General features: G+C 43.3%; 1 protein-coding gene across 1 annotated transcript in view; it reads right to left on the minus strand.

Annotated features, from left to right (window-relative positions):
• Positions 1–571: 571 nt before the first annotated feature.
• The window catches only part of LOC111972213 (acyl-CoA-binding domain-containing protein 6), a 35,335-nt gene continuing 11,064 nt past the window's right edge, over positions 572–24,842 (minus strand). The window contains exons 6-8 of the mRNA XM_023999136.2: positions 23,237–23,326; positions 2,695–2,725; positions 572–1,045 (exon numbers count right to left, since the gene is read on the minus strand). Of these exons, the coding sequence (XP_023854904.1) occupies positions 891–1,045; positions 2,695–2,725; positions 23,237–23,326 (276 nt within the window). The 3' untranslated portion in view covers positions 572–890. The remainder of the gene's footprint in view (positions 1,046–2,694; positions 2,726–23,236; positions 23,327–24,842) is intronic.

Here is a 24,842-nt window from a genome sequence, read left to right on the forward strand (position 1 = left end):
TCAGGGAGATTGAGAGAAAGAGGGATTACAGCTTGTCCCCATTGTTTGTTCAAATGTGCATTAGCTTCTTTATCAAGCGGTGGTTAAGAGCTGAGATTCCAGATTTAGTATTCTCATCTGGTGGGAGGGAGGGGGTGCCAAAGAGACTGCTCTGATCAGAAGGGCTTACAAAAAACTAAAGCAGATTTGGAGGCAGCCCATGTGTTGGCTATTTGGAGAACATCCAAATATATTTTAAGTGACATAACAGAGGGTGGGTATGTGGGGTGGGCCAAGGGAGACAGAATGTGCTAGGTGAACAGTTCACTTAAATGAAGAGGCCTAGCCAGGCGATGTGTGTGTTATATAGTTGTTAGTCATCATGGGACAAGGTTGAACTTTTAGTTCTCCATGCTCCATCTGAATATAAAATTGCATATTAGATGTTTATTTTTAGGATGCATTTAAATATACAGTTACATTGTCTTCTGCTTGTCAAGAATGATGCCAACAAAAATGCTTAAAACATTATTCTGAATAATAAAATAAGTTTGACTTARTCCTAGGGTAAAATGTCAATACGCTGTCCAAATGTATTTTAAAGATTTTTAATCAGCAAACACAAGACAACCAAAGGTAACACACAATATCTGAAACAGAAGGAACCTATTTTTGGTTGACATTTCTTGATTTTTTTTTAATAGCAATGATGACGGATGGATTCCTTGGAATGTGACATGAGAGATGATGAAGTGGTGGCGGGTTGCACTGCCAGAGTGGGATGACCATTGCACCTATCCGGTGTATGTGACAATAAAAAACATCATCATCATTACTGAGAGGGCTGGATGCTAGGTCTGGGGTGGGCACAGGCTGGAGGGGAGGAGAGGGAGAGGAGGGCGAAGCTGGGCCTAGCCCTTGGAGGCGGTGTACTGGCGCAGCAGTGAGGAGATGGAGCTGGATTCAGTGACCTCCTCGGGCAGAGAGCCCTCCTGGTCCTTAATGGACGGGTCTGCCCCAGCCTGTAGGAGCAGCTCCACTATGTCAGCAAACTCACACGCAGACGCTGCAGGACAGAGAGGGGGAGGGGAGGAGGGAGCAGAGTAACAGAGTAGGGTAAGAGAGAATGAGAGAGAGAGGGGGGAGAGGAGAAAGGGAGAGAGAGAGAGGAAAGAGATATAATTGTGATGCACTTCAGAGGTAAAAGGATCCAGGGTTGACTACAGGTAAAATGCCATGAAAGCAGCTATTTCCATATATCATTTTGGGCGGTATGACAAGAATATACACTTATCTGTATATCTAACAGTACCCAAATCACTAACTGAAAAGGATAGGATCACCTTCAAAAGGCTTCAAGGTCACTGGAGACATGATGCACACAGCTACGTCTGAACACAGCCTCTAAGCACAGCTCATTGGTGTTAATATTCCTTACGTTTTTAACCTGAGTGCAGGAGTCAATGAAAAGCTCATATGGAGGCCCATTGACATTGCCCTGAACCTGTGGTTGGCTGAAACACTTATTTTGTGCCGATTTGCAATTGGTTTCCCACTAAAAGGACTTGCAAGCTAGGCTAAGATATGAGGAGAGGGCTTGCATTTTCTTAAACAAGTTAGCGAGTCACAGCGCTGATGCACCTAGATTCCTCCACGCTCTGAGTGTTTTCAATCACTCTCTCCTCTTAAAGAGAGCTATCCTGCTCCTGTGTGATAGGCTGATGTCAGAGGGAATGGCTGATTGACAGCAGGCCCTTTTAAACCTCCAGCCCAGAGGTGGCTAAAGTGCCGCCCGTTCTTAGCAGGGAGAAAATAAGAGGCTTGGTTATGTCAGGTTCGAGATTTTTCTTCTCCTTCTAAATGTTATTTTATTTTCCGGGCTGCGTGCGCCATACGGGGGCCTTGGGCTGTAAAAACCCTCATCCCCCCGGGAGTCGTTGAGAAGGAGAACAATTTATAGTGTGCAGTAAACCCTCAATTAATCATTTGCCAGCCACTGTGGCCCAGTGTAAATAGAGGTGGAAATGAATTTTCATTCTCTGCTATTTGTCTCCTGGAGTTCATCGCTTATGTTTATTAGTAATTTTTTTATGCCCCATCCTCCTGTCCCTGCCTGGTTTGGTGGCAGTGGTGGTGGTCTACTGTACGCCAGCCACGTGACCAGTCCCCACACTGCAGCCGCCAAGCCCAGCCAAGTGCCCACTCAGCCCAGGGCCAGATGGTGTCCCCCCCTCACACACACACCAAGGGCTCAGAGGACATGGGGACCGCCCATGGGAGGGGGTCTTGAGAGTCCGAGGAGCACTGTTGATTTCCTTGGGGAGACCTGGTGATTATTACACACAGCCCCTCCATACACACAGATACAGACAAACACACACACAAACACACCCTCTAACACTGACATAGAGAGATGGCAAGAAGGAGGGATGAAAGAGACGCTGATGGATGAAAGGCACCTGAGATAGCAACAGCACTAAAAGAGGGAGAAGAGAGGGGGATGAGAAAGAGGGAGAAGAGAAGCAGAGGGGGACATACGCAGGGCCAAGAGAGCAGATGGTTCATGGTTTCCCATCCATCCCCATACAACTGTTCACACTCATAAACAGATTCAATTTACATTACATGTACATACATACATACAAACACTCATACACAAACATAACATATTCATCCAGAATTCCAAATTAAAATCTGTGATATCCGGAGGATTACCATAATGCAGTGCTGTCTGGCCCTCGTCATCCTGTGAAAAGAGAGAGAAATGTTAAAAAACCAGAGAAGAGTTCCAAACAAACAGGTCTAACTTGTCCATAACACAGTAATAGGGTATATAAAACAAGCTTAATCGTAGAGACAACCATTGCTCAATGAAAGAACCGTAGCCTTGTCAGTTGTAAAGTTGTGGCTCGCAAACTTTGCAGTTGAGAAAACTGCTTTTACCTCTCGACTAAATCAAAAACCCAATGATTTCCCCATAAAGGGGATTATGTGAAAATATTCAATATTGATCTCAACCTGAGCGAACGATTAAACCTTTCAACTTGAGACTCTATAGCAGCCTGAACCAGGGGAACCAATGGCATCAGCCCAGTATCCACCCCTGAGCCCTAGCTGAGCCCTCTCTGAGCCCTCTGCCACAGGTTAACACACTGTGACCAATGGGCCAGGCAGAGCAGGCAGACCTCCGTGCTCAAAAGGCTCAGAGGGAGGGAACAAAGCCTAGGCGTCTCTCGTCATTGTCCTGGGGTGAGAACGTGCTAAACGCATTACCCATGGAGGCCGTCCCATCACACAATGGTCTTGGTACAAAGGAGCAGTCTGCCCTGAGCACCGCCACCGTTTGGGACAAATTGAAGTGGTGTCTATGGTCTGTGACCAGAACTGAGCTGATATGAAGAAAAACAATATTTAGGACAGAGGTCAGCGGGGGTGTAAATCCTGTGGGCTGTGTGTGCAAGCGGCATGAGGCCGGGAGTGAAGAGGTCAGCGGGGGTGTAAATCCTGTGGGCTGTGTGTGCAGGCGGCATGAGGCCGGGAGTGAAGAGGTCAGCGAGGGTGTAAATCCTGTGGGCTGTGGGTGCAGGCGGCATGAGGCCGGGAGTGAAGAGGNAGGCGGCATGAGGCCGGGAGTGAAGAGGTCAGCGAGGGTGTAAATCCTGTGGGCTGTGGGTGCAGGCGGCATGAGGCCGGGAGTGAAGAGGTCAGTTTAACTCTGACAGTGTATGACACGCATCATCAAGGCGGATTCGTCTCCAGCGTGCTTTTTCACCCCCTAATGATGACTAACTGCAATATTGTTGTCACCAGCTAGCCACTGTTCAGATGGAAACATCTAGAATACATCCAGTCACTGAGCTAACTGGCTGCTTCTTTAGAATCAGAATCACTTTTACTCGCCAATAAATGTACATACCCTGAATTTGACTTAGAGAATAGGTGCTGTCAGCAACAGACATTGTACAAACAGGGTCCCGTGTGGCTCAGTTGGCAGAGCATGGAGCTTGAAACGCCAGGGTTGTGGGATCAATTCCCACGGGGGACCAGTACAGAGAAAAAAAGTATGAAAATGTATGCACTCACTACTGTAAGTCGCTTTGGATAAGAGCGTCTGCTAAATGACTTAAATGTTAGAATACAGACGTCAATATACAATATAAATACAGTAAACATAAAACTCTGGAGTATAGTCTGATTACAGTGGGAATATACAATTTAATTGTGGATAATGATGAGTGAGAAAGTTAGATGCACAAATATCATACCCACCCAAAACTGCTAACCTCCCGTTATTGTGAGAGGTTAGCATGTCTTGGCGGTATGATAATTGTGCGTCTAACTTTCCCACTCATAATTATTCATTCAGGACTATCCATAATCATGGTAGTGTCGACATTAAGGGAGAAGTCTTCAGAAACATATCCTATTCTTATTTACAATAAAAGTGACTCCAAAATGACACAATACATTATATTGGGCACAAAATATTCTGAAACACAAACAGCAAATGCATCAAACAAGTTTGTAGAGTCACAAGCTTGATGTAATCATTGCATGCTAGAAATATGGGACCAACTACTAAACTTTTATGAAAAGTCACTTCAACTGTTCAGGTGATGGGCGGTTTTCATCATGATTGACCTGAACGGTCTGCCAGAGCGGAATCTTTTAAATATAAGGGCACGCTTACCGGCACGCTTCCTGGTCCTGAAGGCGTGCAGGTCCTTGACAGCCGATGACCTTCTCCACAGACCGGACAATGCGCTGCAGTTTGCCCTTGCAGAGGGCAGACGCAGACCCAAACGGTGATAGAAGAGGTGAGGATGGACTCAATGAAGACGTGTAGAACCGAACCAGAATTGTCCAAGTGAGTTTGAGTTTCCACAGCTGGCGCAGATAGCACATCCACTGTTGAACCTCCATGGTCACCACTGTGATGTTGTCCTCCCACTTGAGGTTGTTGCATATGATGGTTCCCAGGAATTTGATTGACTTGGCCGTGCTGACGGCTGAGCCATCAATCTCGGGGGGGAGAGATGGTGGGGTGCATTTCCTGAAGTCAACCATCATCTCCACAGTGTTTACTGTGTTGAGTTCCAGAATGTTGCGAGGTAAGGTCTAAGGCTGTCAAAACCTGACTATCAGCATCCAGCATAGTCGCAGGGACAGCCTTTATTTTACTTATAGATATAATTAAGTGTACACTGCATTCAGAAAGTATTCAGACCCCTTGACTTATTCCACATTTTGTTACATCACAGCCTTATTCTAAAATTGATTAAATTGTGTTTTTTCCCTCATCAATCTACACACAATACCCCCTAACGACAAAGCAAAAACAGGAAAAAGAAATATCACATTTACAATAGTTTGGACACACCTACTCATTCCAGGGTTATTTATTTTTACTACTTTCTACATTGTAGAATAATAGAGAACATAGTGAAGAGAAATAACACATATGGAATCATGTAGTAACCAAAAAGGTGTTAAACAAGTTAAAATATATTTTCTATTTGAGATTCTTCAAAGTAGCCATCCTTTGCCCTTGAATGAGTAGGTGTGTCCAGGCCACTCCTACATTGTCTTGGCTGTGTGCTTAGGGTCGTTGTCCTGTTGGAAGGTGAACCTTCGCCCCAGTCCAAGGTCCTGAGCGCTCTGGAGCAGGTTTTCATCAAGGAACTCTCTGTACTTTGCTTGATCCTGAGTAGTCTCCCAGACCCTGCCACTGAAAAACATCCCCACAGCATGATGGTGCCACCACCATGCTTCACCYTAAGGATGGCCCCAGGTTTCCTCCAGAAGTGACACTTCGCATTCAGGTCAAAGAGTTCAATCCTGGTTACATCAGACCAGAGAATCTTGCTTCTCATGGTCTGAGAGTCTTTAGGTGCCTTTGGCAAACTCAGAAGGAGTGGCTTCCATCTGGCCACTCTACCATAAAGGCCTGATTGTGGGAGTGCTGCAGAGATGGGAGAACCTTCCAGAAGGACAACCATCTCCACAGAGGAACTATGGAGTTCTGTCAGAGTGACCATCGGGTTCTTGGTCACCTCCCTGACCAAGGCCCTTCTCCCCCGGTTGCTCAGTTTGGCCYGGCGGCCAGCTCTAGCGAGAGTCTTGGTGGTTCCAAAATTCTTCCATTTAAGAATGAGAGAGACATTTTTTTGGTAGATCTGTGCCTCGACACAATCCTGTCTCGGAGCTCTAAGGACAATTCCTTCGACTTCATGGCTTGGTTTTTGCTCTGACATGCACTGTCAACTGTGGGACCTTATTTAAACAGGTGTATGCCTTTCCAAATCATGTCCAATCAATTGAATTTACCACAGATGGACTCCAATCAAGTTGTAGAAACATCTCAAGGATGATCAATGGAAACAGGATGTACTTGAGCTCAATTTCGAGTCTCATGTCTGAATCCTTATGTAAATAAAGTCTGTTTTTTATTATTAACAAAATTAGCAAAAATGTCTAAACACCTGTTTTCGTTTCGTCATTGTGGGATATTGTGATTTTTTTTTATTTCATCCATTTCAGAATAAGGCTGTAACGTAACAAAATGTGGAAAAAGTCGAGGGGTCTGAATACTTTCCAAATCAACTGTATGTACCCAGTAGGTCCCTCAGGTCCCCCGGCACTGGCCTTTTAACTATCCCTAAGCCTAGGATCAAGAGGTATGGAGAGGCACCTTTAGTTACTATGCCCCCAGCCTCGAATAGCCATTTTTTTCTTCTTCTGTGAAGCACATTGTTGCATTCCATGTCTGAAATGTGCTGCATGAATAAAGCTTGACTTGATTTGAACATCAGTAAATCCTCTTTTTCTTAGCCTTTGGCCCTAGCTTATTAACCAGTGAAGACAACCATTAGTGGAACCAACCCAGTGTCAGACAAAGACTGTCGAATCATCCCAGAGCATGGGGGGGGGGGGGGGGAGATCACCTACGCTGCTTGATAAAGGCTCTCTCCAACGATCCCAGAGTGAGATCCTATTGTTTGCCCTGAGCAGCACCACTTCAGGGGCCTGCTGATTCCATTAGAGAGTTCAATTCCCCCAAGATGGATAGAATACTGATGCAAATGTCCTCAACCATAAATGGATCGGGAGAGACACAGTATTTTCCTGTGGTCTGCCTCTACGGTAATGTTGAGTATTCAGTACAATGTTAGTGTTAGGTTTAATCCCACTTGATGTGCAAAGTATAAATATCAAATACACACAAAAGTACAAATCCGGACAATAAAAGCATGTCAGTGGGCAGACGCTCTCACACACACACACACACTATAGTTGGTCTATTGCCCTATGCGATAGAGGCAGAGTGGCAGATGTTTAGCGCAGAGGCAGTGAGTGGGACCTTGATGCACACAAATACATACAGGAATAATTAAACTGTAAGGGGTTTAGGTCTTAATCTGCTCCCTCCAACTAATCTGGTGTTAGTGCCGGACGGCTGGGACAGCACGGTGTGTGCAGGGACACTCCCAGGGTATGACAGGGAGGACACGCAAAAGTTGTCTCATACAGTACTTAACACAACACACACACAATTAACAGATTAAAAGTGTATAAAATAAGTGGGCAACACATGAAGTAACTAACGCCAAACCAAACATGTAAACATAAGTTTGTATTKAAAATATATTAACTTAAAAGACTAAAAGCATGTTTGTACATCTTAGTAAAATTATGAAACCAAAAGCACCAGATATCCTTTAAAGGCATATATTGTGGCAGCAGAATCCAGAAGTAGGACCCTGCAGGTTGGTGCACTACTGTGACTGACTAAAGGGTCCATGTATGTTAGTGGAGGTGAGGGCTCTGCCCTTTACTAGGCTCTTTAAAGTGCTGCAGTGTGGAAGCTGGCTGGTCCTGTCTGTCTGGGAGCAGGGGCGGGGGGGGGGGGGGGGGGGGTCCTCTCGCCTCTCCTCTCAGCATTTACTAATGCTCCAAGAGGGGCTTGATGGAATCAGGAGAATGGATTGTCTCCCATTTGCTTTTGGAAAAAGGAGGAGACTTCCTAGCTGGGGTAGCAATTTTCTATGTAGCTCTCCATCCCATTACAGAAGCACATCACAGCATAGCCCTTTTTATTTTATTTTTAATGTCGCCAAAGTTTTCCTTGCGTTGCAAAAATGCCTCGATGGATGTCAGCATACAGCTTAACCAAGCAGTTCCATACAACAGATGAGAGGAATGAGAAGTAGGGGAACATACATACTGGATCTAATGGCACAGAGGGCAATATGGTTTGGAGAGTTTCACCAAGGAATTGATTGGTTTTGTGTGATGGCAGTACTGCAAAAAGACTACTTACACAAATCTATCATTCCATTTTTCAGATTGAGAGTGGTATGCAACGTTATTTGAAGAGGTCTGCACAAGCGAATCAAACTATATATTTTGTCCGGCTGACTTTTTTGTGCGTGTACAGATAGAGGATCCTAATTTGATCAATCTTTTGTTGCTGAGAATTTCCCTGCGCCGCAGGAAATGCGGATGAGCTTCATGATTTACATAAATTGGAAAACCTACACTAACACACTGTTATATTAACAGTATTCCACTTTTCATATAGCCTCATTTTGACATGCTAATAGCCTAACCAACGATCAAGCAACATTATGGACTAAAATTAAAATCCTGTTGCTGTAGGATTATTTTACTGCGACAATATAGGTCAAATTTAAATCTACATCTGTATGTTTGTGACAGTCTATCAATACGTCCATTCCTGTTTCTCTATTTGTTTGTAGAAGCCAACACCCTTGGGAGGAGTGGTGGAATTTGCCTTCCCAGTAGCATGGGAGGAAAGGCTGCAGACAGAGAGAGAAATAACATTGATAGACATGAAGAGAGTAAAAGGGACCATGAAACAGAGAGAAAGATGGAAAGGAGAAAAAACATGGAAAAAAGTGAGAGAGAGATAGGGGACGAAACGGTTACAGAACAAGGTTTTCCAGTACACCACAGCAAAGTAGGTTTGTCTACATGAGCCAGACTATATCCATAGAGAAAAATGCTCTCTCAAATCCATTGCCATCTGTAGAACCTGCTGCAGCATGAGGCAACAGGCAGGGCTTGGGTTTGTGCTCTCCATGGCCAGCCATTAAAAGCTTTCTTGTTTTATACCACAGCAATCCGGCAACTGCCCATGGCATATGGTAGGTGTGCTGAAAGCCATTGGGATTTTGATCCTTTAACACCATTCTCTATTCCAGCTACATCTTACCTCTCTACCCCCTGCCACTCTCTATCTCTCTCCCTCCCGCTCTCTCTCTACCCCTGCACCTCTCTATCCTCTCTCCCTCCCCTCTCTCTCTCTCTACCCCCTGCATCTCTCTATCTCTCTCCCTCCCCTCTCTCTTCCTACCCCCTGCCTCCTCATTCTATCTCTCTCCCTCCCCCTCTCTCTCTACCCTGCACCTCTCTATCCTCTTCTCCTCTCCCTCCCCTCTACCCCCTGCACCTCTCTATCTCTCTCCCTCCCCCTCTACCCCCTGCACCTCTCTATCTCTCTCCCCCCCTCTACCCCCTGCACCTCTCTATCTCTCTCTCCCCCCCTCTACCCCCTGCACCTCTCTATCTCTCTCCCTCCCCCTCTACCCCCTGCACTCTCTCTCATCTCTCTCCCTCCCCTCTACCCCCTGCACCTCTCTATCTCTCCCTCCCCTCTCCTCTACCCCCTGCACCTCTCTATCTCTCTCCTCCCCCTCTACCCCTGCACCTCTCTATCTCTCTCCCTCCCCCTCTACCTCTATTCTCTCCTCCCTCTCTCTCTACCCTGCACCTTCTCTCTCTCTCTCCCTCCCCCTCTTCTCTACCCCTGCACCCTCTCTCTCTCTCTCCCTCCCCCTCTCTCTCTACCCCCTGCACCTCTCTATCTCTCTCGCTCCACTGTCCCTGACAGCCACATTAAACAAGTGGGAAAAATTGACAAGCAATTATGATTTATGATCAATGCATGCAGCTGCAGCTGACTTTTATAATGACAATGGCGCTGGGGAGAAGGGAGAGAGAGGGGAGAAAGGCTCGGCAGTCTCCAGGGCTTGCAGTGGGACTTGTAAAGGGAGCATGGATAGAACCCTCCACCATTCATATGCAGATACCATTACGATGAGCAGGTGCCATTAATCAGAGTCTCAGAAAGACAGAGGAGAACAGGCTGATCCCGGGTTATTCCAGGTCTCTGAAGACCTGCTGCTGGGTACTCTATGGTACTGCCTGTGGTCTCTATGTTACTGTGTTCCATTAAAGTAGATCACAGGACACACACAGTGCACTGGTGGGCTGAACAGATGTCTCCAGACCAAATACACACTCTCTACTGTTCACGTTTGTTTGAAGTTCATCACAGGAGTGGGGTTCTATACAGCCAGTGCTCTTTATATGTTACGGAGCACATGAACTGGAAAAATGATTAAAAATTATTATCCGAATATCTGTGATTTTCTTGTAAAGAGACAGCAGCTTTTGTTTATCTGGTTGTATGTGTGTGTGTGCATCTGTGACTCTGCGTGCGTGTGTGAGGGAGCTGGGTATCCAGAGGTAAAGGGATCAGAAGACAGTGGCACCCCTAATTGAATCTGTGCAGTGAGTGTTAACCTTGCCATTCAGCGTGTGAGCTCTGCCATGCTGGTGCAAATTAGCGCTTCCCCAAAGTGTCCTTGAGGTGCCCGGGCTGCCCCTCGCCTGCCTCCGGGCTCCACAGCAGGTCACCCTGTGTGCCAATAAACCGCCTCACAGGCTCTCTAAAGCACACTGTAATATTTTATACAATTCCCGGAGAAGAGGAACCAGAGAGCTCAGGGGCCTGGAGCAAATGGCCAAGACCACTCCAAGAGGTCTGATGCTCTTAACGTCCTAATCAACTGAAACCGCTCAGAAATGGATTCTTCCAACAATGTCTGCCGGGAACGATTGGGTTTCTGAAACCAAGACCTGTCTGTGTTTTGGTATTCAGATTGAGGTTGATTAAAACCATAGTCTGGGGGTTGATTTTTAAAGGAACACAACCACAGTGTGCACCCTGCAAGAAGGCAGCCAAACACATATGTTTACCATACTTTAGTGTCAGAGGATCAAGAGATTATAGCACATTTTTCTCCACACGTTCTCTGTGATTTTGGAGGATGGGAAAGGAAAACTATCTTCCTTCTTTTCCTCCTCGTGTATACTGTCCTTCTCTTCCTCCCCCGGCACCTCTCTTCCGCTTTCTCGTCTCTCTCTCTCTCCCCCCCCCCCCCCTCTCCCACCGCTCTTGCTTGCTCCCGAGGGACTCGGCAGAATCCATTAGCATGGGGGAGAGTGGCAGGGAATTAACATCGGTGTGCTCCAAGTCGAGTGGATCATCAATGATGTTTAAAAAGAAATATATAAAATAAATAAATACATAAGAGTGTAATATGAAAATCAATGGCCAGGCAGCAGGCATTTGGGAGAGAGGCCCATTAAGTGGGGTTGAGTACTAACTGGACCCTGAAGAGGAAAACAGTCACTTTGTTTTCTCGCTCTCCATCAGTAAGCAGCCGAGGACAGCTTTAATGCTCAGCGCAATTTATGTGGATTAAATAAATTGTTGAGTGTACAAATTGTGAGAAGCCAATAAGAAAGGTAGTTACAACACTAACTGCAAAGAGGGACTTTTCTTCTTACCTGCAGCAGGAATATGAGTCACGTAGCTACTTCTTTACACGGTGCTTCACACAATAAATCCACATCTGTGCATTATCCAATTGGGACTTTTAAAAATGGTTGTGCGGCCGTTTTACTTTCATTTAAACATGTGCCATATAACCTCTGCTAGCATGTATAAATGTCAAATGTACTGTATGAGTGGTGTAATTTCACCCTATACGTCTGTGTGGCTGAGCAGAGACGTTCTGTAGAAGGGTTGCTAATGCATAAGTCATATTAGAAATAACATTGTAATACCCTATCAAAAGGGTATTATTAAAACTCCTATGATTCCCTTCTGTCAAACTGAGTTTCTGTAGACCCCTCCTCTTCTATTAAAAAAAGCACACACACAAAAACATGTGCTTCCACAAAACAGGGCAATTACCTTTCGCCAAGGTAAAGAAAACATATCCACCCCCAGCCACTAAAAAAGGCCTGAGTGAGTACTGAGCAGTGGCTTGGGCGCGGGTGCAGATTGGAAACGCTGGGGCGATTCATTACAGTTTGTCAATGGCCCTATTAAAAGAGAGGAAGCAGGGCTGGCTTTCTGAAATATCTGTATTAATGTGTGCACTGAGCCGTGGGTGTGTGACCTGTGTGCTGTAGCTGGGCAGTGCAGACGAGATTTATTCCTGCCTATGCGGGAACACTGCCATTCTCACACAGCAGGCAACGGGCCTCCCCTCCCTCCCTCCCCTCCACACGCACACCGTTAAACTTATGACGAATTCCGTTAGATATTTGTTATGACTCCGATGACTGAGCCATTTGTTATGGGAGGCCGTGCTGGGAAGGGGGAGGGATACAAACCTGTAATAATGCTCCTGCCGTAGAATTTCAATCAGCTGCTGTTGTTCCTGTGTGTGTGTGTGTGTACGCGTGTTTACTAGTTTAATAACCAAGGCAGTTGACACTGAGGTGGAGGACAGAGATGAGAATGTGCAGTACACTGGCCTGTATTGCTCTGATAATACAGACCCTGGCTTTGGACAGACCAGGAACATAGCTCCAATCTCACGTCGATACTCTACAGTTCAGCCAAACACAGCTAAGGGTACAAAGCTGTGACATTTCTAATCACAACACATTAAAATATCAAATCCACACAGAATGGCATTGCCACTAACTAGGACGATGCAGCAAACATTTAATAAGCCAAATAGTAAAACACAGTTGACTTACTGGGAGAGAAGAGTTGTTCACAATAAGACACTAGGAGAATGTCAATATTGCCATCATACAGTACTTAAAGCCACTGCCTGAGGCTTCTGTGCAAGACATAATCCCTTGTCTTAGAGCCTTGAATTAAACTGGATTTAGTCTATACTGTAAAGAGACCACTGACATCAGGAACCTACAAAGGATAGCCATATACAGTGCCTTCAGAAGTATTCACAGCACTTGACTTTTCCACATTTTGTTATGTTACAGTTAGAATTTTAAATGGATTAAACTCAGACTTTGTGTCACTGGTCTACATGTAATACCCCATTATGTCAAAGTGGAATTAAGTTTAAAAATAATAAAAAGTTGAAATGTCTTGAGTCAATAAGTATTCAACCCCTTTGTTATAAAAAGCCTAAATAATTTCAGGAGTAAAAATGTGCTTAACAAGTCACATAATAAGTTGCACAGACTCGCTCTATGTGCAATAATAGTGTTTAGCATTTTTGAATGACGACCTCATCTCTGTACCCCAGACATACAATTATCTGTGAGGTCCCTCGAGCAGTGAATTTCAAACACAGATTCAACCACAAAGACCAGGGAGGTTTTCCAATGCCTCGCAAAGAAGGCCACCTATTGGTAGATGGGTAAAAATAAAAAGACACTGAATATCCCTTTGAGCATGGCGGTTATTAATTAATTAGACTTTGGATGGTGTATCAATAAACCTAGCCACTAAAGATACAGGTGTCCTTCCTAACTCCGTTGCCAGAGAGGAAGGAAACGACTCAGGCATTTCACCATGAAAGCCAACGGTGACTTTAAAATAGTTACAGAGTTTAATGGCTGTGATAGGAGAAAACTGAGGATGGATCAACAACATTGAAGTTACCCCACTATACTAACCTAATTGACAGAGTAAAAGAAGGAAGCCTGTACAGAAAATATTTAAAAACATACATCCTGTTTGCAACAAGGCACTAAAGTAAAACTGCAAACAATGTGGCAAAGAAATTAACTTTATGTCCTGAATACAAAGCGTTATGATTGGGGCAAATCCAATACAACACATTATTGAGTACCACTCTCCATATTTTTAAGCATGGTGGTGGCTGCATCATGTTATGGGTATGCTTGTCATCGGCAAGCACTAGGGAGTTTTTTAGGATAAAAAGAAACAGAATAGAGCTAGGCACAGACAAAATTCTAGAGGAAAACCTGTTTCAGTCTGCTTTCAAACAGACAAGGGTGGCAAATTCACCTGTCAGCAGGACAATAACCTAAGACACAAGGCCAAATATACACTGAGTGTACAAAACATAAGAAACACCTTCCCAATATTGAGTTGCTCCCTTTTTTGCTCTCAGAAGAGCCCCAATTTGTCAGGGCATGGACTCTACAAGGTGTCAAAAGCATTCCAATGCTTCCCACAGTTGTGTCAAGTTGGCTGGATGTCTTGATACACATGGGAAACGGTTGAGCGTGAAAAACCCAGCAGCGTTGCAGTTCTTGACACAGTCAAACCGGTGCGCCTGGAACCTACTATCATACGCTGATCAAAGGCACTTAAATCTTTTGTCTTGCCCATTCACCCTCTGAATGGCACATATACACAACCCATATCTCAATTGCCTTTAACACGACTCCTCCCCTTCAGCTACACTGATTGAAGTAGATTTAACAAGTGACATCAATAAGGGATCATAGCTTTCACCTGGTCAGTCTATGTTATGGAAAGAACAGGTGTCTAATGTTTTGTACACTTGCTTACCAAAACATACTTAAATGTTCCTTAGTGGCCTATTCACAGTTTTGACTTAAATTGTCTTGGAAATCTATGGCGAGACTTGAAAATTGCTGTCTAGCAATGATCAACAACCAACTTGACAGAGCTTGAAGATTATTAAAAGTAATAATGTGCAAATATTGTACAATCCAGATGTGCAAAGCTCTTAGAGACTTACCCAGAAAGACTCATAGCTCCAAATCGCTGCCAAAGATGATTCTTACATGTATTAGGTCATGGGTGTGAATGAGATATCTGTATTTCATTTTCAATAAATTTTCTAAAATTTCAAAAAATATGTTTTCACTGTCATTATGGGGTATTATGTGTAAATTGGTGATAAAAAAATATTTCACCCATTTTTAATTTAGGCAAAATATGGAATAAGTCAAGGGGTGTGAATACATTCTGAAGGCACTGTAGATAACACTGCATCTCTAGTGTGATTCTGACACACACAACAGCTATAGCATAACATGTCTGTGTCCCGATATTGTCTGAGAAGGTTTTTCGTGTCTTCACACAACCCAACAAACTGCCATGGTCCCCATTTAAACATAGAAAAATCACCCACATAGACACTAAACACCCAGGCCATGGGGGCACTTAAGCACTTAGCAAAGATGTCATTTCTCCTCACATCAAAATCAAATCAATGTGTTTATTTTCTAAGAGATCGTTCATTAAAAGAATTATACTTATGGTATCACAAACCAAACACACACACGACCCTTGTTGTCGACGTTCACGCTAACCTGCCACTCAGCAGTCAATAGAAAATCAAATAGAGAGTTGTAGTAGAGTAGTCTAATGTGAATGTCTATATTTCACAGTAACAACTACCTAAACTAGTTCCATAGTGTCTCCCAGGCAGTTGCAGTCAACAGTGGAGAAACCCCCCCTCTAAGAGACAGGACACCAACATGGAGTCGCCACGCCGTTCCTCGGTCCCCTCTGCCCTGTGATGTCTGTCTGTCTGTCTGTCCCACATAATGCGTGGCCATGAACTAGTTGTAGCCCAGCCAGATATTTATTACTATTGATCTACCTGGTCCCAGCCAGAGACTTCTGTTCTCTCGGCTCGAGGCTTTGACCTCAATTAAGTTATGAATTTCAATCTGATAGACTGCAAGCGTTTTAGCCCAGCGTGGCCGAGGAGTGGATTAATTAGAATCAGCGGTGCTGGGAGTCACCCTCTGCGCCTCATGGATCATGTTGTTTTAATACAAAGTAAAGAGCCACACACACAGGCATATAGTGACAGGGACAGCCACTGTCACAAAGCACATGCCGAGGACAGGACAGGAGATTCTGTCTGGAGATGATTTAACAAACACAAACTGAATTTACTCCCTGCCAATATCAACTGCAGCTTCGTCCACTTCATCGCACTGTGCTCTTCCTCCTGCCTCTTCTCCACCTCCCTCCACCTTTTTGGCTKTTTCTCTTCAAATTGTTTCTTTCTGTGATTGTCTTTTGCCTTACCTGCACCTTCGCACCCTTTCCCTGAGATTACATCCGCCCAATTCCGAACCTCCCACATTGTTTACATGTTTCCGCTCTGCAATCAGCCTAACCTAAGTCTTAAATTGTGTTTTTGTTGCTACCTGCAAATCTCATCACAGCCCATTCCACAGCCGGCCAGCCCCCAGCCAGATTGCTGCTTGTTTGTTTGACACAAATTCCCAACAAGGAGGCCAGGATGTCTGAGCTTTCACCAATGAAAAGTCCTCTCAGGGTCTTATTTACTGTGCACTTAGCGGTGGGTGTAATTGTGGATTATTGGGTCTGGACTCTGGACACACACAGTGTCCATGGGGAGGGAGAGGAGACAGAGAGAGGCAGGGACTGGGAAGTGTGAGGAGCCCGAGGCAGGGTCATGACCTCAGGGTGGTAGGGGTTTGCGTAGGTCACAGCCAGGGGGGGCTGCAGGTGAAACTGGTGCTCTTGTCTGGACAAAGGCCTTGGTCACAGTCTTATGGAGGAAACACTGACTCAATAACACACACACACACACACACACACACACACACACACACACAGCTGTGAATGGAATTGAAATAAAAATTCCTTTGTAAATGGATTAAGCAGTGCCCCATATAATATCTGAATAATAATCATCATCATGTTTATCTCTCCTCACATAAATGCAATTTTGAGGATATGTTCCTTTATTACAATGCTGTGCACTGTCAGCTCACATGAAATAACTGAGTGATACTTCTGACTACAAACATGGCCCTACTTCACACAAAGCTCCAGTTTTGCCATCCGACCCAGTTTCTGGGGTTCATTTGATAAAGAGCAGTAGAGAAGCAGTGAAATGGTGGTTATGGGCCAGTGTCTGGCATGCCATTCTGCAGTTGACAGGTGGTATATCGTTGATCTGGGTATTCATGGCCAGAGCTACCTATTGTAGTCCATTCTGATCCTGGATTAGAATCAAACAGCCCATAATGCAGGTTACCAGGTTCGGACATCCACTGAAACAATCAGTTGATTAATTTCCAACAATTTTCTCTGAGCAAATAATATATTTATTTTTTTCATCAACAAATTAAATATAAATCACTTTTATCTTTATTTAACGGCAGTTGGCAGAGGTCACGGCAGATTACCGGGACATCAAATACACAACAAACCCAAAACCCCTCCTCTCTCCTCATACACAGACAAAAGAAATGTGAGGAGGTAAAATGGAGAGTTTTCACATTCATGTGACCATTTACAATTTCCATTCTGTAGCCCTTTTCACTCACAGCCCGTCATCCCGTACACTGTTTGAAAATGGCAAATTTGGGCACTGATAAACCCCTTAATTGGAATGCAGTGGCTGTACAGTAACGTGCTATATATGACGTTAGACCTCAGGCTCTGAGCTTCACAGTGCTGCATTGGTTATGACTACCAGCCGCTCTGAACTTGAGCACCGCACGCGACAGGAAGTTGCCTGAGTGACACACCGTTTTTGTTGTCTAAGTGAGTGAGGGAAATGCTGTAAATTAAGAGTACTTTATGTATTTTGAAGGATGAAACGTTGAGGATTATAATAACAAACCTTGTTGATGTCATACAAGCAAGCCAAACACAAAAGTCCAAATGTGCACTTTACATTTCCATATAAAACCAATGCTATATACAGTGTCAACGTTTATGATCTATGTTTGATGTACAGTTACAAGATGACATGGCATCATACCGTGGGTTATTCTGAACAGAATGAGCTTGTTAGTCTACTGTAGAGAAAGTGCAGTGCAGCAGAACACCTGAACGCACCCATGACTCCTTTCTACGTGCACCAAAAACCAACAATCTGTTTCAGGGGTTGGAATCGGTTCAGGGAACAGAACCAAAAACCGTAAAATAACATTTTTCAGGGAACAGAAACAAAAGTGATCTATACTGTTCCAGAACATAACCATTATTTTAAAATCATGGTTATAGTTATTTTACATTACAGGCATTTATTTCTAGTCCAACAACAAAATGCAACATAGCGCCTATACCAAGCCCTCTGTCACTCAGCAACTTTTTCCAGTGTCTGCCTGCAAGCTGAAAATCTTTGCCTGTGCAGGCTACCTGTCCCTCCCCCCTAGGATACTTGATTGGGATAGAGATTCTGGATGAACTTTTCCAATGCTAGTTAAGGATACTATAGGCCTAGTTATCACGTTTCATGTTGGATTCATTAAGTACAAAGACGTGTTTTTAATTCTGGTGCCACTGTGCACACACAAACGTGTTAGCTAGCTAGCTCAAAGGACATTCAAAGTTCCTCCATAGAAGCCGCTCCTCCTAGGTATAATTCTGTAGACCTAATTTAGATCGTGCATGTCATAACAAGAGGCCCATGCTTCAAGCCTCTCTCCGCACCGACACAATTTCAGTCGCATCTTGCACCACGGGCTACACTTATCTGTCCATCACGCATGTAAACAACTAGCTTGCCTGCTCTAGCCACACTGACTGGCAAAGCCATTAAAATGAGCTAAAGGTAAAAAAACAGTTGATTTTACAGGTTAAAAAAAGGAACAGAAAGGAACAATATAAACCGGTAATTTTTAGGGGTTCGAACTGGTTCAGAACTTTATTTTGCTGGTCGGAACAGTGGAACGAAACAAAAAAAAAAGTTCTGTTCAGAACGAAACGATTGGGAAATTATTTTGGTTACAACCCCTGATCGGTTTACCTAAATTGCATTTTAAAAGCTTAACACTGTAATATAGTATTTTATAACCTAACTAGGGAAGTTGGCAATAGAACAAGCTTCCAAATGATTCCCACCTGACCCCGAATGTGATTTATAATGGACTGTTTTTGGATTGCGTAATGAACAACAGTAATTGTGTGAAGGCGGGGATACAGGGTTGTGTTTCAAACAAAACAATTACAAGTGTCCTTGCTCTAGTTCCTCAACGGCACATCTAGGATAGCTAAAAAAAAAAGCACCTTATAGTTGAATACTTCTTTGAGTCATAAAAGTGGATTGAAATTTGTGCACACTTTGGAGTGGTGTGTGGCCACGGAGAGACCAGTTAGACCTCTCAATCAAACCTTAGTACTTTTGGGGGTTTTATGTTGCACCTACAATACATTTTCCAGGAATATTCTTATCATGTTACTGAATGTATCCAGAGTATTTTCAGATGTTGTATCCAGTCTTGTGTCAGGTGAACTGTTGTGTCCTCACCTTTGGTCTAATAATTTTGCATAGACATTTTTGTCATTCAGCCGACAGTCTTCATCAGAGCGACTTAAGCCATTTTCACATTGGCAGTTTGAAATTACTCAAATCCAATTTTTGGCATATCCGATTTGAATCTGTTCTTTTTCCTGCAGTATGAACAGCCAAAAGTCACATGGAATCGGATATTTCAAGCCACATTCCAAACCACCTTCATAGGTGGTTTGAAATCAGATACAAATCTAATTCCTGGCCATGCGACTTGTGTCTTAACAGTCAAATCTGATTGATTTGCCCTCAAGTGGTTTTTGGACTATTATTGGGCATATCTTGTTGCTTAGTCACTTTAACCATATCTACATGTACATACTACCTCAATCAGCCTGACTAACCGGTGTCTGTATGTAGCCTCGCTACTTTTATAGCATCGCTACTGTTATTTTTCACTGTTGTTTTATTTCTTTACTTACCCATTGTTCACCTAATACCTTTTTTGCACTATTGGTTAGAACCTGTAAGTAAGCATTTCACAGTAAGGTCTACACCTGCTTGTATTCGGCGCACGTGACAAATAAACTTTGATGTGATAGCTACTCTGTTGACAGTTTGACAATAACATGTGGTAGCTAACTATCTTGTTAATAATTTACAAACAAATTAGCGAAAGTGCTAGAAAGCCAAATAGTTACCTAGCTAGCTAGTTAGTTGACTGCTGTGGCTAGCCCKAAAAAATACTTATTTTGAAAGTTGCATCATCTTATCCTTTGAGGTGTTAAAGGTGTTCTTACACTATGATTTTGAACATCAAAGCAACTGGGGAAACTTCAATGGCAGCCATTGTTGTCACCTCAGTTTGCTACATAACTTCTGAGTGATAGGAAGCACGAGCACCACCAATCAGCCTACACCATTGCGCACACACCCGTCGTTACTATGACAACTAGCGTAGCCATGTCAGCAAATGACTGCTGTCTGAACACACACAAATCCAATTTGGTCATTTGTAACTTGCTGTTTGGACAGTCAGTATTAGAAAACAAAACTGATTTGAGCATTAAAACCTGCAGTGTGAACAAGGCTTTACAGCAGCAATTAGGGTTAAGCTTGTTCATGTGCATTTTTCAGTTACTGGCCCAATGCTCTAACCGCTAGGTTACCTGCTGCCCATTTTCCAATACTGTTAAAACTGTTCCCTTTCAATTGCTACCATTGTTATGCATATGCTTTTCCTATTTCATCTGTAAAAAACATTTCAATTTAACTCTATCCTTGTACAGTAGGCCAATTCCCCTGAGTCTAAAAGGTTAAAAAGCATAGCATCTAAGGCATTTAGTCGAGTTCAGCATGGCCAGAAAGTGACTGAAAACAGCAAACTAATAGAATCTAATGAGAAGTAGCAGGCTTCATATCTCTATCAATTCCCAGTTCTGTGGGGTTTACATTGTATAATAATTATGCAGAGACTGTTGCATGATTTAGCTAGCCGTATTTCCTTTCGGACACCCATGCCATCTCGTAAATCTGTTCTCAATAATTATTGTGCAAAAGTCCAGTTATTTTTACCCTCCCTTAGGCAGCTGACTGGGTACCGCAAAACATTGGCAGAGAAGGAGATGGGCCGTAAGGGTTTCCGATGACCTGAGGGACTGCTGAGTGACCTCTCACACTAGGCCTTAACAAGAACTGTCTGCCATTCAACTGCAGTTACTGGTACCTACACTCAGAAATAGTACATGCATGTGTATAGCTATATTGTACACACTCTCCTGGAGCAAGTATCTGAAATGAATCTGAGATGCCAGAGATGTACAGGGATTAGATTTGACCACCTTCAACCACTTATTACAATTGAATTTTTTACATCCGTGTGCTGTTACTGTAACTACTGTTACGGTTCATAAATGTAGGCTAAATACAGTACATGGGGGCTTTAGAGAGGCTTCACTTCTCTGTAATTACAACGCAGAATTTAACATGCCTCCATATAAGTAGTCATTTTTTCTTGTTAAACCATGACCATAGCCACCGCTAGGCAGACCAAGATGATGATTATAAGCCAGCCTTCTGGTTTTCATCCACACCAAAAAGGTTCAGGGCCACAAAAAGAAAGTCATTTGCAAGTGTTCTGATTATATGGGTTGTATAATGCAAACAATTTGCCTGATTACTCCCAATTGATTTGTTTTACTGTGGGGTGGTAAAGCCCCTGGCTCCACAACTGTATGCACAACAGCATTCATTTCCCGATGCATCACTCAGCCAGCTTAAGACAAAGCCAAAGCTCCCTGCCTGCCTCTAAACCGGAATGGTGTTCAGGGTTTTTCTCCACAGCCAGGTCACTAAACAAAGTATACCTGCTTACTGTGTCGGATAAACCCAATGGGATTTGTCGATATCACAAAACAAATTAAAGTAGACCTGCTCAGAGGGATCGAGGGATAGGAAGTGTGTCACTGGGCCTATAGCCTACTCTCATCAGCCACAGGTACTGAGCCTCCACGGATACAGAGGATTGGCTATGTGATGTAGACTGTAGGTGTGTTTAGAATGTGTGCTTGGCTGTTGAAGGCTAGTGAGTGACAGAGAATTCTGTGTCATGCGCCTTTTAACACAATTGTGAATCTCACAGAAATCTTTAAATCCCCTAAAATATCTGTCCCTGTGACATCTGCGTCGAGTGCCTCTTGACCCCTAACCCCAGTTTTTTGGTGTGTGTGCAGGYCTCAACATTAACGCTTGTCCTCTTCTCCGGGACAAGTATTAAAAAATAGTAGGACAAGAAGAATATAGATTTAAGTTGTCTGAACGGACAAGATAAAATAATTCACAATATCATACAAATACTCTGATCAGAATTTGATCAGAGGCCAACATTGGAATAATATTCAAATCTATTTTTTGTTTAAATCAATAAAAAAGCCTACATGTCAAAGTGTAGGTGATATGCATATTGGCTACAGCCTCATGTCCAAAACGATGCTGACATGAGGGAAGTGCCAGAAAAAGGAGCCAAACTTTGAGACTTTTAATTAGTTATATAAATATAGGCTAAAAGGCAGTCATGATTGACAAATATAATGAAGGATTATTAACGTCTAAAGGCTTGATTCTGTCAACATACTCGAGGCACGTTCAGATCAAATGGTCACAACATCGGAGAGTGAAGGACAGTGCCTTGCATATCACCCACCTTGAATCTGAGTGGAGGCGGTCAGCATTCTGAAACTATTTAACCACAAACTTAATTGTTTAAAACCTGGACGTTTCATGTAATTTTATGAGGCATGTCTTACCTTGTTTCAAAGTAGCCTTGCCAAAATACGACTTCAGAAATGTTGAGGGAATTATTTTATAAAAACACCTAATGCCATTGAAACTAGCATTTTTTCAAATCAACTTTACTTTAATTGTCCAGCAGCTAAAGGCACAATCCTAGTCATGATTAACTCATGCCAGTTGATGCATCTTTAGATCTCCCCTCTCTCTAAATTTCYAACAGATATTTTAATCTGTCAAATAAAACACACGTGCAATTATTTGGTTGTAATTGTAATGTTGCAATATTTTATAGGCTCCCAAGGGTGGCCAACCATCCTCCAGGACAGGCTTGAATATGCAAAGAAGCCAATAGTCAGAATGTTGCCTACATTTTTGTCTGATTCTCTATGGTAAAGAAGATGGTAATGCATTTTATTTTGTAAAGTGGTTCCTTGCATCATATAATTAAGTTTTTAAAAAATGGGGGAGGGGTGACTTGAACTTTTGGAGAATAAAAATAAATATATATTTTATATTTTTATTTATATATATATATATATATATATATATATACACAAATGTTTTTTACTTTTCCAAAAGTTTTAAGTCACCCCCTCCCCCCAAATATATATATATAAATAAAACTGTCCTACTTGGACTGTGGTGTGTGTGTGACTCACCTGGCTGTTGATATCAGCGCTGTTCTGCAGTAACACAGACACCAGGTATTTGTGTCCTCTGTCACAGGCCCAGTGCAGCAAATTCCTGCCCTGAAACACATAAAAGGTGTACCTCATTACTCCTGCATAAACAGATTCTACCATCTATGATCAAGTACTTCAAGGTACAACAGGTATTGTTTGCCATCATTGCAGTAGCGGCTAATGAGTTGGAGTCAAGATACTGAATCAAATATGTGAATCTTTTTTTTAGGTAAAACGCTCAAAGTAAATGTCAGTACTTGTTTACACACCGAAACACTATCTATTGTAGATCTCTTGATCAACAATACTTTTTCTCACGAGGCAAACAAAAATCTGGCGCTACCGGTAGGTAKTTAGTAAAGTTGCCTAGTCTAGTGAGTGGACTACAGCTGTTATGGATAGTGACAGTGTGTGTGCGGCTGTCTGACCACACACACATATGCAAATGCAGTGAGGGGACCCGCTGGAGCGTTCAGTAACATGGATGGAGGCCCCAACCCCTCCTAACCTCTAATAGAACCATCTATTCTCTTCTGTTATGCACCGGCTCCACAAAGTTAACTTCCCAATAGACTTCTCCCCTTAAGAAAAAATTAATTATGCAGTACAARTTATAACTCAAGAGCCTTCAGATCCCAACTATAAAACGAGGTGGTGACAGGATGAGCTCTGCCCTGTTTCCTTGCCAGCAGGAGGGGTGTGTATGTGTGTAAAGGGTTGGGTCACGGCTCATCCAGGAGCTCAGGGACAAATTGCAGAGGGCCGGCAGAGTCCTTAAGAGTTGATAGATGGGATGCTGCGGACAAAACGAGAGCACCCCCTTGATCAGTCATCACACCCTGTCGTCCCCCCCTCCTCTCCTTAGTTTCAATCACCTCATTCTAATACAACCACCACAGGGAGCTCATTTTTCAGTTTGGCCAATTAGATCAAGCAAACTCCCTAAGTCCTATTCTATTGCTCAAATGATATTGATCACCACGGCTGCATGTTAAAATGAATATTTATGAGAGAGGCCGCTGCCTAAATACTGCTGTGCTTTCTCTCGGTTTTTGATGTGCCCCTTTTGATTGTTTGTCACATTTCCATCACTACATCGTCTCTGCCCTTTTCTTCTAATACGTTAATTCCACTTTGGAACGTTCTGTATATACTCTCAAGAGAACTATGTTTTGGGAACTAGTGAAGTTCACTATAACCTTTCTACTGAATTGGTCTTCTCAGACTAAGACAGCGCACTCATAAATACACCATTGGGATGTCTGGTTGGATAAAAAACAACATTTTCACGAGGGGAAAAAATCATTTGAAATAACCATTCATCGTAAGGAGGAACATAACTTCACAGTAGCACTCTCGTRTGTCTGAGATAACAACAAAAGAAGGAAACGCTACTGGAAATCATCCATCAGGAAGCAGCGCTGGCGGCACTTTTTGTCATAGAAGGTTAAGCTACCTCCCTGTCAGAGTGTTGTGGGGGATTAGCCAATGACAGGCTCTTTGACTCGCACCCACGGTAACACACAACAGACGCGTCTAAAAGGGGCTGAAAGGGCGCTCTCCTCAGCCGCTGCTTGCTCCT

The sequence above is a fragment of the Salvelinus sp. IW2-2015 genome, linkage group LG13 (genome assembly GCF_002910315.2).
Source record: "Salvelinus sp. IW2-2015 linkage group LG13, ASM291031v2, whole genome shotgun sequence".
NCBI classification, from domain to species: Eukaryota; Metazoa; Chordata; class Actinopteri; order Salmoniformes; family Salmonidae; genus Salvelinus; species Salvelinus sp. IW2-2015.